General features: G+C 34.5%; 2 protein-coding genes across 5 annotated transcripts; both read right to left on the reverse strand.

The window, feature by feature from the left end:
* Nucleotides 1-2761: 2761 nt before the first annotated feature.
* LOC132618387 (cytochrome c oxidase copper chaperone 1) lies at nt 2762-6087 on the reverse strand. The gene is made up of 2 exons (XM_060333447.1): nt 5961-6087; nt 2762-3399 (listed from the first exon to the last, which is right to left on the reverse strand). Exon 2 carries the CDS (start codon nt 3385-3387, stop codon nt 3061-3063), a length of 327 nt encoding a protein of 108 aa, XP_060189430.1. The 5' UTR covers nt 3388-3399; nt 5961-6087; the 3' UTR covers nt 2762-3060.
* Nucleotides 6088-6816: 729 nt separating this feature from the next.
* On the reverse strand, nt 6817-15084 carry LOC132617112 (probable hexosyltransferase MUCI70). Of its 4 annotated transcripts, none has more exons than XM_060332020.1 (11): nt 14820-15084; nt 13826-13990; nt 13038-13587; nt 11835-12074; nt 11437-11650; nt 11212-11321; nt 10135-10334; nt 8888-8991; nt 7754-7941; nt 7477-7676; nt 6817-7262 (listed from the first exon to the last, which is right to left on the reverse strand). In XM_060332020.1, the coding sequence occupies exons 3-11, from the start codon at nt 13291-13293 to the stop codon at nt 7056-7058; spliced, it is 1719 nt and encodes a 572-aa protein (XP_060188003.1). In that variant the 5' UTR covers nt 13294-13587; nt 13826-13990; nt 14820-15084; the 3' UTR covers nt 6817-7055. The 4 variants fall into 4 exon arrangements, with proteins under 4 accessions (XP_060188003.1, XP_060188002.1, XP_060188001.1 ...); XM_060332019.1 differs by having other exon boundaries at nt 13038-13592; XM_060332018.1 differs by lacking the exon at nt 13826-13990.
* Nucleotides 15085-16818: the final 1734 nt, after the last annotated feature.

Genomic DNA, 16818 nt, shown 5'->3' on the forward strand with positions numbered 1-16818 from the left:
ATGTTACCTGTTTCAAAAAAAAAAAAAAAAAAAAAAGTCATGTCAACAACAAAAATTAATTTTAAGAAAAAATAATTTTAAAATCTATTTAAATAATTTAAAAAAAATCTGAAAAACCCAACCCATCCTCTCTGATAGCCCACTTCACCGCCGCTGCCTCCGCCGCCGCCGCTGCTTCAAAATCTATTTAAATAATTAAAAAAATGGTGCCGTTTTTCATCGGAGATTTGTTTAAATAGATTTTGAAGTGGAGCAGCGGCGGTGGCGGAGGAAGAGGCAGCGGCGGCGGTGAAGTGGGCTATCGGAGAGGATGGATTGGGTTTTTCAATTTTTTTAATTATTTAAATAGATTTTAAAATAGAGCTTTTGTTAAAATTAATTTTTAATGATTAAAAATTTTAAAAAAGAAAGCGGAGGCGGCGGAGGAGGCGGAGGAGGCAGTAGTGGCAGAGGCAGCGGCGAAGTGGGCTATCGGAGAGGATGGGTTGGGTTTTTCAATTTTTTTAGTTATTTAAATAGATTTTAAAATAGAGTTTTTTATTAAAATTAATTTTTAATGATTAACAATTTTAAAAAAGAAAAAATTTGGTCTCTCACGCTCTGTCACAACAAGTGAGCTGCACACGTGTGTCCAGCTGGCACGAGGGGTTCAAATGGCACAATTTATCTTATGTTTGGGGGTTCAGATGGTCAATGTTTCAGTTGGGGAATCTAAATGAAAAATCAGGACAAGTTCAGGAGTCCATCGATGACTTTGGCCTATAAAAAAATATTAAAGACCAAAAGGAATGAATTTTGCCTGCAGCAAGGGAGGAGAAAGAGGGAAATGAAGAAGGTAGTGTAAGCAGAAAAAAAACATTGCAATAAAGGTCTGTTAATTGGGAGGAAAACATAGAATCCGTGACTTTTGTAGGATAAAAAAAAAATTGAACCAAACTAACACAAAAAAAAAAAAAAATATATATATATATATAAGTAGGTTTCACGCACTAATTTAGTGCGTGAAAGGACTAAACTGCAAAAATAAAAGTTTGGCCTTTCACGCATATTTCGTGCGTGGATGAGGCCAACAAAAACTCATGCGTGAATAGTGTACTAAATTAGGCCTACTTATGTGTTCTCTGTAGACGAGCTTTATGAGTATCTATAAACATTAGGATGGTGACTCCTCTCTTTTCTCTCACACATTAAAGACACACAATTCCCGTGAAAGACATACAGACAGAGTTAATCATATGATTTGAAGTGTGATTTAATCTGCACAATTTATCAACAACAACAATTACAAAAACATTGTATTTATGAAATGTAAAAAGATCAACAGCTTCTCTTTTCTCCGCCATTATCTTTAGCTACCCCTCCGTCCATTTCTACTTATTTATCCAAGAAATAGGTGTCCACTTTTATTTATCGGGCTTAAAGAATTAAGATGATTTATTAATATTTATTTTATTTTATTATAAATTATTGAGTGAAAATTTTAAGAAATTGATAATGACTACATAATTTTTAAAGTATATTTAATTGATTTTAATTAATTTATAATAATTAGATTTAGCATAGTAAAGTTGTCACTGTTATTAAGGACTTGCCAAGTCAGAATAACTAAACACGAACGGAAAGAGTAATAAATTCAGGACCGTTCTTGATAGCGGCAATTGCAAAGCCCCAATGCATGCTTCTTAAATCCTAAACTGTATTTTACATTTTTTAAAAAAGAATATATTCTCTCTTTGCAGATCTAAACAAAAATTTCTGAAATGCCGCATAAAATCATTGCCAAAGTAACAAAACTAGCCGACATTTTTGCTTAAAAATATCCCTTCACATTAACCATCTCCACTCTTCACTCTTCACTCTTCACTCTTCACTCCAATAGCACTGTAATCTGATAAAAAAACTTTCTCCATTTCTTCTTCTTCTTCGTTCTTCATTTTCTTTTTCGGGTTGAAAAAATGACAATGAAACTCACCCACAAAGATAAAGATTCAGAAAAAATCATCCACTTTTCTATTATTGCCTTGCCTAAGCTTATGGTATGGTTCATAATTTTCATATCTGCCACTTATGTTGTTTACACTCTTAAGCTCCTTTCTTCCCCTACACCTTGTAATGACGATACTTTCTTGACCCGCAGTAAAAATATTTTACCTGTTACAAATGCCTCAGTTCTTGATAGTAAAACAAGACTTTTACTACAAGAGAAGGAAGTGAAAAAAACTGGATTAGAGCATGTAGTTTTTGGAATTGCAGCTTCAGCTAAGCTGTGGAACAAGAGGAAAGAATATATTAAGCTATGGTGGAAACCAGAGAAAAAAATGAGAGGGATTAGTACACTTTGTACGTGGCCTGATTTTTGCCACTGGAATATTTAATTAATTAAGCTTTTGTTTTTGTTGATCCAATTAATTAAGTAGTAGATTATGTAGAGAAATAAAGGGAAAAATGTCAAAAAAGAAGAAAAAGATAAATAGCAATGGAGGCCATAGAGACGTGTCACATCACCTTGTTTATACCTAGCTTTTTTACATATATATATATATATATATATATATATATATATATATATATATAGATCTTTCAGTATTAATTTTCCTGCTATTAAATGACAAAACAAATAATTAAGAAACACCCAAGAGACACAATAAATGGCATTGAAAGATGTGAAAAAAGAAACGGAAGAAATATTTGTCAGAACTAGTGTAGAAATATGTGAAGGATTAAAAGAAATACTAGTACATAAAAAAAAGAAAATATGCACTGATAAAAGGGAAGAACAAATCTACGTAATCTCCAAAGTCTAATGCGAGGTCCACTTTCCACATCCTCATAATAACAAAATAAACGGAAGCCAAATCATTTGCACTATTTCCTGTCCCACAAAGCAAATCTTTCTAAAAATTATTCCCTGTTTATTCTGAGTATGCGAAAAAAAATGTTTTGAATAAATAATCTGTAAGAATTTAGCTAATTAATTTTTGTACTGCCAGCACAAACCAGACATTCTACATAAGTATATAAGCTTTCTTCTTTTTTGGAGAATTAGTTCTATAACCAATTTCAGACGTTGAAGCCTTCAGCTCGAAGGCATTGCCGATGAGCCTCAATCCATTTCTCACAAGCTGCTTCACCGTGTTCCACGATGCATTCATCCCTTACCTTCTTAGTCTCTGGGCAAGCACAACAAATCTTCTTCTTTGGCTTTGAATCTGCAGGGACCGTAGCGGAAGCTGGCTTTTCATCTTTTGGAAGTTGTGACGAACATGTGGTTGTTGAAGTGCTCTTGTTTGGTAGTTCACCCCCCTGTGGCGACAAAGGTATGGCTGTTGAAGTGCTCTCCTTTGATAGTCCACCCCCCAGTTGCGCTGAAGATACGGCTGACCCCATTCTCAAAGAAGGCTGCAAGAGTTAGGAAATAAAAGATTGATGATGGCTATCAGATTAGCATTACTCACAAATCAGCCACCAGAAGGACAAAAGATATATATATACCAAAGGGTTTTAATAGAACAAGCCTTCCAAAGGACAAAAACCCCAACAAATGTACCATCTTTTTTTCTGTTTAATAACTAATGAAAAATAGTTTAGATGGTAAACTTGTACTGAGCAGTGCTACAAAAAGAAATTACAAATTCTAACTCCTCCGTCGTGTCTAACGTTACATGTACATTATTTACAAGAGACAAGTTGCACCAGTAAACAGTACATCTGTGTTTTAAGGCTAATATGTTTATCCTTTTGCCCTCTGTTTCTTTCCAGCCTAAAAGTCCAGCAGATAACAGGTGGTATAGTGCTCCAAGTCTTCATGGACATTTTGTTCAGTCCCTTTCTTTTCCAGAAAACTATCTAAAGTACTGATGTCTTCAAATTGTAACTTTGTCAATCAAATAAGCTGCTCAATGTTACCCAAACAATTATCATATCAAATTGAACTTTCCATTATCACACTTTAAAATGATCAAACTTCTAATGACTCGTGATCAATTTAGAACAAAAAGTGCTCATGAAATCCAATTCAAATACATAGCCACCATGGCACCACCCATAAGAAGAGAACATGTAGAAGAGGAGAATACAAAGCCATTACAAGAATTTTACCATATTCTGTCAGTTTTCTCTTTTTACTTTCCACAAAGGGCTCTAGAGTCCAGAATACCTTTGCCATATCTTACTGCATTCCGCTCATCCTCTACTTATACAAAGGAAGAAAATCGCCTAGTATTATTTTTTTTAGATTAAGAGGAAAATTTCGTACAGTTACCTCCACATAGTACATCCACCCCTAGTTACATTGTCACTCTTTGGCATTCTAAAGTGCCACCTCTTCTTCTTATTTTCGCCTTATTGGAAACCTATTCTAGCTATCGGAACTAGAGAAAAATTCTCAATATCAATACGCGCTCCAAAAGTTCCAAGCAATTTCAATATACAAAGCTCTCTTATGAAAGACATCTTCTTTCTACCCCGTCCTTATTTAGCACCCTTCCCAGCTGACATCTTTAAGACAGAAAGATAAGGACGCTAATCTATGTCTGTGTATAAATATCTTTTAATCCCTCTACACGTAAAATCATAGGATCGCTGACTCCCCTCCTCCCCCTGCCCCCCCCCCCCCCCCTCCTTTTTTCCCATTCCTTTGTGTAAAGCCCAGCAAACAAAATGTATGGACTAATGCTAATTCCTCAAACAATATAAGTTCTTCCGTTAGATATGTTAGTTCTTATTGCAAGATGTAATGTATGTCTGTCCAGGTCCACAGGATGCATTATAGATGTCTTTATCAAGTGAAATCTCAATAAATGTAAATAGATATGCGTTATATTTCTAGCACAAAGAACTTAACTCTGACAAGACCTGTAAGTTTAGCAACGACATAAATAGAAGAGTATATCAACATAAGGTTGGTGGTGCGAGGTACCAAGGGATAGCCTGTGTTCAATACTAACCTCTACGTCCAACCACGAGGTTGCGTGTTCAAGACACTAAGGGGCCGTTCCGTCAAGGGATTAGGTGGGTTATCTCGGCTTAAATTTTGGGATCAAACTTATCTCATGTCTGGTTGGAGGTACTAGTAAAAGCAGTATTATTTTTATAACAAACCTTGGTATAACTTATCCCATATAGAAATTGGGATAAGTTATCTAAGTTATAGTCTTAGTTTTAATCCTGAGATTATAATCCTGGACTATCCCGGTTTTGAACTAAACGACCCCCAAGGGACCAAGCCCCTTAGTTTTGGGGTGGGATTTATCATATCAAATAACTAATAAAGAAAAACACAAGCTAAATTATTCTATGTAAGATATGACAAACTCACTAACAATACAATGCAAATTCCACATGTATCACTTCTCTAGTCAATTAATTATCATTAACCCAAGCAAAACAGGTAAAAGCCCAAAAGTGCATACATGACAAACGATTAACATAAACAAAGCCTATCGCCTTTATTACAGAAAATGATCTGAATTCAGAAATGCTGAATATTTCAATGGGACCTTTACACAAATAGCCGGCTGGATTCACTATTTACTTTTCCTAGCCAGTATACATAAATTACACACATATTAGATATCCGCCAGCTATTTTCAATTTCCGCGATTGGGTGGGCAGCTATTTAGATTAATTCTTCTATTTCAAGTGTCACAAAGTACCTCAGATAAGAATACAGAATACCAGAAACAAATAGAATTAGTACTAAAAGATTTTATTATAGTAAACCTCTAACTTGTGAAACTCAAATAAGCATCTATAATATCAGTTCTTTGATCTCAACAAACACATAAAACCCTAATATCAAAAGAGGCGATGCACACACACAAAAAAAAATAAAAAAATCAAGGGTTTAATAGTGTAGCCAAAGAAAATTAATTTAAAAAAAAAAAAAGACACCATGGAAAGCAAATTTTGTTGAAAGTTGAAATCGCCAAAATAAAGTGAAAATTCAGATTATAACGTACCTTTGGTTCGTTTATTCTTCTTGCCAAGACAGGGTTTTTGGGAGGTTTATGTGGACAAATTCCTGTCTACGTTTTCCAACAATGGCTGCTTATTGGCATTGACTTTCTATGAAATGTCAAAGCAGCCCCTAAAGGATCCATTTAGACGAATTTACCCCTACTCTCTTTTTTCTTTTTATATCTGTTTTTGTTTTTATTTTTTGGTTTGATAGATATATTTTCTTTTCATTGGCATAATACCTCTTGTTTTTTGAACATCTGAATTCTTTTTTGTTCTAATTACCTTGCTGAATTGCTAAATGGTACCTCTCTTTTAGGCACGTGAGAGTGAAGAAATATTGAATAATCAACTTTCAAATAGGATATATTTTAATTGTTATTTGTCACATAGTCATATACGACTGTTATTTCTTCTTAATATACCAGTATACCACACATATTTGCATATTCAATTAGTTATTGGATACAAGCTTGTACAAAAGAAAAACATTTTAGGATATTTATAAATCAATGTTAATTTCAGACATGTGTTTTCTTTTTAATCCATAATAATTTCAAACATCACAATTTCTTTTTAAGGTCTTCAAACATATGTTTTTCTTAAATCCATATTAATCTCACAGTATATATGATGAAAAATTTAACATTTGAACTTGCTTGGAGCATCAACAACATACATGCTCTTTTCAAGAATAATACGTGGGAGAGAATTCAAGGCTCTAATCACAAGTTTAAACTTATATCCAACTGGTGCAATATGAATGTCTGCGTCACTTACAAATGACCCTCTCATTCATTTGCTTGTAGCATATATAACTTCATTGTAGAGTTAATAGCAGAAAATATGACATCTATAGAAACAAGAATGGACCAACCTATTATTTCAATTAGTGATATCTACAATGTTAATTGAATTGATATTCACAACCTCAAACAAAAGTAAAACTAATTTCTTTCTTCGCCCATCTGACAAGTACCTATCAAAATTGTCCTAACCTTGCTGAATAATAGTAAGGAACAAATAGGTTGAAAAAATGGATTCTCTTCTTTTGGCAGCCAAAAAAGGAAGGGGAGAAAAGGGGGAGGACAAGAAAATCAAAATGTTGCACTGCTACCCTTATTTCCAGCCCCAGCTTTCCGATGTCGCCTTGAATTAGACTTCCTTTCACCTCTTCCACGCTTTGGAGGTCTCCTTACAGGAGATTTACTAGATGAACTATCACGAACCAAAGCGGGTGGAGGATGACTTCTTCTCACAACTTGCATGTGAGCCCTTTGCTCCAGTAAATCTCTATGGTATGCCTGCATAGATTTGGTATAGACACTCTTATGCTATGAGAAAGTATCGGATTGTAATGCGCAGCAAACTTTAAGGAAAATAACTAGCTAACCGTAAAAGTGGAAACGTACACGTAATATCCAACTTTTCCCAATTTAAGAATCAAAATACATTTTAGTGGTATCTTGGCTAATTATAGGTTTTGGGTGGAATAAGGAGGTTTTCTTTTGGGGATACCTGTATCACAAAATTCCGCCTCTCACAATCCAAAAACATGTTGACGTTCCAGCTAACTTTTGCCATCAATTTGTCCCTAACAGTGGAAAAACTCAACTGGTCTCTTGAGGTAAAACGATCAACTTCATTGAACCACAGACAGGTGAAGAGATTTGTTATGGGAATATGCTCCTTTATAATAACACATCCTTCAGGAACATCTGCAGAAAATTTGCTAAGCTAAGTAAATTTTGGGAGCAAGTGGTCAAATAAACACAAAATGAAACTATGGACCCACCACTAGTAATAGGAAGCTTAGCCTCCGAATATGCAGTTAAACCTTCTTTCTTGTAGAAGTCAATTTGGTGGTCAATGGATACATTATCATACTTCCCTGCAGCTTTATTAGCTTCAGCTTCTTCAAAGACATCAAAACGTCTATAATGTCTTGAAATAGCAAAAGTAGCATTCTGGCGCCACAAGAATCTGAGAGAATAGAAAAGAAGAAACTCATAAAGTTAAAGTAGAGGTGAGATATCGCAACTAGAAGGTATAGACCTACAAAAAGAATGAATCATTTGTTCAGGAGGTACACGCCTGCCGCCACTACAACAAATAGAATATGGTCATGTCGAAAAGAAAATATACAGCAATAGGAAAAAAAATATGAGAATAAACTATCAATCTGTTGCTTCTGTCAAGGTAATCATCAATAACTCATTGGCCATTGTCCGAGGGGTGGCATCATAGGAAAGCCCTAGGGCTGCAGTATCCTACCTAATAAAGTCTTACTATAGTACCCATACAAAACACATTCAAGGTAAAAACCACAAATAGAATATGGATACCGTTATGCATTATGGCCATTGACCATTCATCATTCAATACTTCCACTATTACAATCATTTGATCAATACCTAAAATGAGCAGATACAAGTATGTAAATTATCTTTTCTTAACAAAAGTATGTATATTATCTTTCCTTGGAAAATCAACTCATTAATGATAATTACTACACAGCATTAGCACTTTGGAGTTTGCACGGAGAAGCCAGGAAACTTAAAAAAATCAGCAACAACAATCTGGTTTTAGATGATGCAGTTCTTCATCGGCTCCAAGCCTCCAAACCCCAGTCATAACCCATGATATATCAGCTTCACCCCACAGCTATCAGCTTAGCACTGGTTCTCTCATATTCGTGGAAAAATGATATGCATAAAAATATGATAAGTAATATAGGGAAGTTTAAACGAAAATGAATTAGATCTATTGCCAAATCAAAACCATGTACAGTAGCTAGCCATTATTAAAAACCGTTTTCCCTTATCACCAATAATTAGCCATTGCTAGAACTTTATTGTAGAATCTCTTCAAGCATAAGGTATTTCAACCGGGCATACAAGGACACAAGAGGCAGTAAAACCAAATGTACCTCTCGAGGATCTGGTAGGGATCAACAACGAGCTGAAGCTTTCCATCTATCCAAATTGAATAGCGGACATTAGGAAAGAGCCTATGCAGTAGGAGCTTAGGTACCTGCCACAGATACATCTCTTTCAAGCAAATCCATATTCATATGTTCTACTTTTAATCAGCACTTTACATACGAAAGAGATTCTGAAATTATACTCCACGAAAGAAAGATATAACAAAATAAATTCACATTGATGTCAGATGAATGATAACAGAACCTCTACAAAAAAAAAAAAAAAAAAAAAAAAAGAGAAGAGAAGAAGAAGAAGAAGAAGAAGACATCGCATATATTCTATTACCTCTTGGAGTGTTGGTTTGTTCTCATCACCATTTGTGAAGAAAAGTCTAGACTATTACATTGCCATAAGGATTTGGTCTAGTGGTTAGAGTGCAGCAAGTGATATGTGGTTTAGGCGCATGTCACGGGTTCAAAACCTTGTCGTAGACAAAAAAACTGGGTATTTAAGTGGAGAAGGATAGAGGGGTGGCCCATTACCCACCGAGTTTCGAAACCCTCAGGGATTTCTCGGTAATCAAAAAAGGAAAGTTTAGAATATTATGCCAACATGGCATGAATCAAAAGATAGGATCCCTCAATCTGCTAACACTAATTTCCAGTTAGACGTGTAAAACAGGGGCGAATTTAGGGGTAAAATTAAGGTCCCGTGAATACATGGTCATCCGATTAAACTCGGTATATTATATGTATATTTCTTAAAATATATCTAGTATTACCTGTAGGAACACATGCTACAAAAGACTCAGTAGTGCACTTGGTTGAAGGTTAAGTTATTTACCTAGAGGTTCAAGGATCAATCCCCACTTAATGCATTTTTTTTTGCTCTTTTTTTAATAGTGAACCCATACTCTAGAAATTCTAGATTCGCCTCTGGTGTAAAAGACTAACTTAACAGTGATTACGGTGCTATATTACAATGTTCCACAATAGATACTTATATTACTAAAAGGCAAAAGCAACATATGACTACAAAAGTTCATTGCTTTTCTTTTCTTTTCTTTTTTTTTTTTTTGGTTCCTACGAACAGCATGCTCAGAATTTAGTTTGTTTTCATACCCAGATGCCACATCAAGCACTTGCGTGACCTCAACCCCTTAGAAGAAAGCAGATTAGGGATCAGGTTTAATATTTGAGAGAGAAACTTTGATTGAGATGGGAGGATTTGGAAGAACACCAGGAGAACAAACCTTCCCATTGCGTCTCGCATCAGAATAAGGCACATTGCGAACAAGAATGATCCTCCATAAACCAACCCTATTTCTGCTGTCCAAGAGGCTAGAATTCTTCAAGGATGCTTCTGTTTCTTCATCAACAAACATATAAAAGGGAACATTTTCAAGTGCAATTTCACCCGAGTTCTTTGGCTGTTGAATTACATCATAATTTCCTGTAGAGCATTTGTGTAGATAGAGGTAAGGGATAAATAATCTCATTGCAGCCTGATACAAATGCCACAATACTAATTCTCCAACTTCTAGAGAAACCACAAGAGATAAATATCAAGTCTTAAAGGCAAACTTATCTGATCCAATTCAAAAATATTACAGAAAAAAATTTCCGCTCCATTAGTGTTAGGCATTGTATCCGTTTCTAGGCGCATAGATAAGATAAGCAAATAAAATTCTATAATTGAACAGCCACGTACAAACAAAACTAAACTCTTTTAGCGCTGGCAAAAAGACAAACATTACCAGATTCAAAAAAAGACAATACCAGCTAGTCATTTTAGTTAAGCTAATTTATTGTAACCAATACCAAAATGATCATCTTTTCTCTAATTCAGACTAATATTTTACACTATTGTTCAACTTAATATATAAAAATACAACTTTGCCCTATTATTCATATATTATCTTTTGCGTAGCTCTGGAAAATTCAAATATCAAAATCATACTTTTTAAATTTTTTGCTAATGACTGTATCATGCACAATCAGGATTGGGAGGATGTTATACACCTATGAAAATTTTACTTAACCAATCATGGATTTTGAAAGGATCAAAATAAGCAGTGCACGAAAGCAAACTTGTTTCTTAAGACATAGCTAGGTGGCACTGATGGGTGACAGCTAATAAGTGCCTGATTATCTCTCATGCATCAGTGTAGTACAGTGCTATAGATAGATGAAAGTTCTTAAGGTTTTGATACTAGCCACTTCTAGCTTGGCTACATTTTCTGATCCACTTGCACCTTATACTGCTAGATTTATTTAAGAAAAATGAAAAAATAAAAAAGATGAAAACATGGAGCATAGCTATAGAGTACCAAATATGGCTGATGCAACAATGACGTCATGGAATTGCTCCATCTCCTTTAGAACAGCCGCATCTATGTCAAACCCCGTTTGATCACCAGGTCTACAACCTTTGACAAATCTGACCCAAAAATATTAGGGATGGGCAAAGAGCAAATACTCTGGAAGAAGGACAAAACACTAAAGCCAACAACAATAAGACAAGTGGCTGTGTCAAGATGACAAGTGCAACTTACCCGCAATGCACAGTCATTGACTCTTTTATGTCAAAAGAAGCATTCCTATCCACCCACGAAGGGTACCCACCAAATGCAGAACCCCTGTGAGGTTCAGTCTTCATGGGAATTTGCTCATGGAAATAAGTTAAATGCTGAAGCCCAGGTGACGCTGACGGGACTCTAGGCATACGAGCTATTGCTTGCTCCACAGGAACGTAGCATACAGGACATGCTGAATTTTTTTTTATCAAGCAAAATATTTATAAATACAAGACATGCTGAATGAAAATTAAAGAGAGTATAACCAAGATTATAACATTACATGAAGTGTTGATCAAAGAAAAGGATAGAATACAAATTTGTGAGATCAGCTAAGAAATAAGATCAGGTTGGAAACAAGTGAGTTTTACACTTACGTCGAGGCCCAATTCGCCTCCTATCACCAGGTGGAGGAGGGGAAAATGCAAAATTTCGACAAGGATCGGGAAAAGTAGTGGAATCTTTAGCCTCTGTCATAGCCAAAGCATGGGGAGGAGGCAGCTGAGCATTATTCTCACCGCATACCATAACCTTCCTGGGTAATAATGCAGATAAATGATATGTGCTGTTTTCAAACCAATCCTTGAAGTCCAATTCGGAGCTCCTTGATGCATCATCTGATAATGGCAAAAATCTTGTACGAAAATCAGGAAATCCATCTCATTACAAACTACAAAAGCAACTTCAATACCAAATAAAATGCAGTATACAGGTGATGATGGTTTTGCCACTTCTCACAAAAAAAAATGAGGCAAGCACCACACCTACCATAAATTCCTTTTTCTCTTTTTTGGACATGAAATAGATCGATACTCCAACGATGCTCAGAAGAAGAAAGACATTAAGAGTAAACTAACAAATTCACTATAAATCTATGACTGCAGTAGTGAGACAAATTACTATTGACTTTACTTAGTGCATTTCACAGATCAACACAGGATAGATACCGACTTCATTCGCTGCCACGCCACCCCCGAAGGAAAATAAAATATGAAATGTTTTTAATTTATTATCAAATCATTAATCCAATTAACAGGTGAAGAACTTTTAGCTTATGACTTCCAAATACGACCCTTGCGCAGAAGCCGCTCTAATTTAACTATATAATTAGTAAGAACTAGAATTATCCCTGTCTCTCCATATTTATTTTATTGTTTCACTAAATGTCACATTGATAAGAGGTTACACCAATAGAGCTGGAAGTCAAGAACAAAACTTCACGCTTTTCTTCAATAGAGTAGAAGTTACAAGGCCAGAAGCCAACATACAGTAAAACTTCACTGCTCTCAGAAAGTCAGAATACAGTCTAGAATATGACATAAACTTTATTCTATTCCTTGCAATTACTCAAACTTGTGACTCTAATTCCTTTCTCAGTGGCTGTATCCTATGAATCTTGGGCAGGTGTGTTAAAACCAACACTTTCATTTCAATTGGTCGTTTCCTTCACCTAACCACAATATGTATTTGGTCCAACTAAGAAAAAGTATTAGAGCGAGCGAATAAAGCTACTAAAGTTAAAAACATAAATAGATCCCTATTATAAAACAAAGAAACCAAACGGACTTTAGGAAACGGACCTTTATTAACCATGGAAAATCCTGCAACAAAAGCCAAGAGTGCAAATGCAACCAAAATCAGCATTCCAACCTGCCTTCGCACCAAAAACCTGCAAATAGAGGGAAGAAGTCTTTCCTTCTCTCTGGAACCAGAAAGTGATGTCTTTGAAGGTTTACGCAAGACAAACGAATTCTGAGAGTGCAAAACTCCATTTTGTGCCAGTTGCTGCAACGACCCATCGCTTCCTGTCCGAAGACCCAATGACCACCCAGTCATTGTTCCTCCAACAACACAATAACAACAACAGTCATCTCTTTCTTCCCTCTGAAAACCCTTTCATTCACTATACTCCACAAGTACTCTTCACAATGTAAAAGTTCTTCAAGGTACAACTTCTTAACGCCGTCTCATCTCTGCATCGGTGTGAGATCCGTAATGTTGCAGCGAGGAAATCTTTACGACGTACTGAACCAGTATAAATTATCCTTCTTCTACACAGCAAATGCTATCCTACAGATCCTCTTTTCTGCCTTTCGCAGAGCCAAATCAATCAGAAAGCGAATTCACTACCTACACTATAACCAAAGAACACATCATGAACTAAGTCCAACTCCAAATAAATAACGGTTCTGGAAAAAGAAGTAACAAATTCTCAATGTCGTGATCTCAATGCACAACCGAATAACTAACTAAAAGGTTGATTAAGTAGACTTCAAAACCAATCACATACATGCATCCATAAGAGAAAAATCCCCCTGATTTCATTAGTAAAAAAAAAAAAAAAAAAAAAGAAATTCCAACAATATACCATACTCCCCAACTCTTCACAATGTAAAAATTTCTTCAAGGTACAACTCCTAATCACTATTTCGTCTCCGCATCGCTGTGAGTTTCCCAATGTTGTGGCTTACAAAGCCTTCACACCATACCGAATCAGTATAAATATCCTTCTTCTTACACAGCCAATGCTATCCTACAGAGCCAAATCAATCTGAAAGGTGAATTCACTATATACCTATACTATAACCACATAACACATCACAAACTAAGTCCAAAGCCCAATTAAATAATGCTTCCGAAAAACGTACTCCCTCCGTTCCAATCTATGTGATACTTTTCACGTTACGAGATTCAATTTACTTTGAAGCTAAATTGGATTTGATTAACTCAATATTTTAATAATAGATTTACATATTGAAAAACTACATGAAAAGTAGTATAAGTTGTAACTTTACTCATATCAATTTGGTGAAAAATACATCTAAAAATGTTGGTCAAAGTTCATGCAGTTTGAATCTCGGGAGGCGAAAAATATCACATAGATTGGAACAAAGGAAGTAACAAATTCTCAATATCGTGATCTGAAAACAGAACCGAATAACTAACTAAAATGGTGATTCAGTAAACTTCTAAACCAATCACATAAATCCATACGCGATAAATCGCCTAATTTTCATTTAAAAAACGCAACAACAGATATTCCAACAATATACTACTGATACGTCATGAATCAGTGCAGAATTCAAATCTGGACCAAAAAACACATCACATACTAAAAAGTAGTAACAAATTATCAATGTTGTGATCTCAAAACAGAACCGAATAACTCACTAAAAGCTTGATTCAGTATAACTTCAAATTCAATCACATACATCCATACGCAAAAAATCACCTAATTTCATGAACAAAATATATTCCAATCATATACTACTAACACGTCATGAATAATGCAGTACAGAATTCAAATCTGGATCAATTTAAACGAACCAAAAAGAGGTTTAATGATTAACGATTTGGCTTACCTTAATCAGACTGTAATTATTCGAAATTGTGTGAGTGTGTTGTAAGAATCCAATAGGGCTTGAAATTGCGCTATTCGTTCGAATAGAAAGTTTCCTATTTGGGGCCTGCTTTGATAATTCTCTCTCTACGACCCTTTCCCCCTCAGCCTTTTTTTATTTTTCAATTCCCTTCTGGTTTTATTATTCTTTTGCTAAATTTGATGTAGAGTGATAACCTTATTTTTGTTGTATGTACTATGATAAAATCATATGGATGTCTCTATTGTTTTTTGGGGGAAAAAGATGAGATCTACCCCTTTTATCTTTTCCATTTTTCCACGTAAAGTTTCAAAAAGTTTAGCATTTATATCAAATTTATTACTAATAAGTATGACATGTATTTAATATTTACACTTAAATATCTTCACTTAATCATGATCAATTAATGCAGATTTAATTTGATATAAACATCTGAGTGTTAGTATAAATTTTTGGAAAGTTTCTCGTTTTTAATGCAAACTCGATAAATTGAAATGAGAATAATTTGAAGAAATATTTACTGTTATTATTATGTGATCGTACAAGAAAATAATAATTTTTTTTGTTAATTAAAAACTTATTGCATTCCTAACGTCACAAACAATGAGCTATGAGGTTATTTAGTTAATTTAAAAGGTCAAACTATAAATAAAGGGAACAATGAAGTCTTTTAAAGTTAATTATAATTATAATTTTATCCAACATGAAATGCAAAAAGTAATCCAGTCTGTCAATACTTCAAAGAGGATTTTGCTTTTACAATAATATAGATTATTGCCAAATAAGCGGAGTAAGAGCCTGGTTGGATGGGCTTATGCCTATAAGCTGCACTGTTTGCAGTTTATAAGCTAAAAAAAATAAGTTGGGGTAGTCTAACTTATTTTTTTTGGTTTATAAGCTGTTTTCAGCTTATAAGCTGCTTTAGATAAGCTAAGTCAAATGGGCCCAATTATTTTTTTGAGCTTATTTTAAGCACAAAATGACTTTAAGCTGGCCAGCCAAACACTCAAAAAAGCTGAAAACAACTTATAAACAACTTATAAGCAACTTATAAGCCAATCCAAACGGGCTCTAAGGAAACAAACTGCTCCTTAATTCAACTTGTAAAATTGTAATTTGAACTAAAATATTTTGACTGTTGGACTTCCTGTTTGGGGAGAAATCTTCCCTATGATAACTTACTACTGAATTCAACTCGTAAAACTGCGATTTGAATTAAAATATTTTGATTGTTGGACTTTCCTTATGGGGATAAATCTTCCCCCCTATTAACTTACTACTAAATTCAACTCTTAAAATTATAATTCTGTTATGAATAGTTATCTATGTATTGTGGATGTCTATCTTTAGGAGAAATATTAGGGTTAGTGACTTTGGGATCAAGTCAGTTTTCCCCTATAAATATAGAAGTTCTCCTTTATTGTTAAGACATCCTAACAAGAGAAATAAAGATATCTCCTCTCTTCTCTCTTTCACCACAATATTCTTCTTGCTTGCTTTATTATTTTATAACACGTTATTAGCACGAATCTCTAATTTTTTCAAAGTTAAAGTTTGATTAAACAACTTTTGGATTTGCTTTACCATCAATTGAAGTAAATCAGGTAATTTGTTCCAATGCTGCTTTGTTTTTATATTTGCAAGCTCTCTAGTTGTTCTCTTTTACACGTTAAGATCTATTGTTAGTTACATTATTCAAAGGCTAACTTGGGAACAATTTTGCTAAGAGAAGACATAAAATATTGATCAAATCTTGCTACACATAAAATATTGATCAAATCTTGCTTCTGTAGAAGCAGTGACATATTGGAGTGGAAAGGTTTCTTTAAAGCTTCTATCATGAAAAGGAATTTACTAGAGATTAAAATATAATTTTGTTTCTCCCTCACTTATTACCGTGTTCATTAATTATTAACAATATCTAAATTAGATCCCAAAAGGAGAAATACATACATATATATATATATATATATATATATAT

This window comes from Lycium barbarum, chromosome 11, assembly GCF_019175385.1.
Source record: "Lycium barbarum isolate Lr01 chromosome 11, ASM1917538v2, whole genome shotgun sequence".
Classification (NCBI taxonomy): Eukaryota; Viridiplantae; Streptophyta; class Magnoliopsida; order Solanales; family Solanaceae; genus Lycium; species Lycium barbarum.

What these genes read in the sequence shown, in the direction of transcription:
- LOC132617112 (XM_060332018.1), bottom strand. Translation starts at nt 13,293, where the DNA reads ATGACTGGGTGGTCATTGGGTCTTCGGACAGGAAGCGATGGGTCGTTG. An exon ending in ATTTTCCATGGTTAATAAAG is followed by an intron (nt 12,075 to 13,037) that starts GTCCGTTTCCTA and finishes TGCCATTATCAG; the next exon opens with ATGATGCATCAAGGAGCTCC. An exon ending in GAGGCGAATTGGGCCTCGAC is followed by an intron (nt 11,651 to 11,834) that starts GTAAGTGTAAAA and finishes AAAAAAATTCAG; the next exon opens with CATGTCCTGTATGCTACGTT.
- LOC132618387 (XM_060333447.1), bottom strand. Translation starts at nt 3,387, where the DNA reads ATGGGGTCAGCCGTATCTTCAGCGCAACTGGGGGGTGGACTATCAAAG.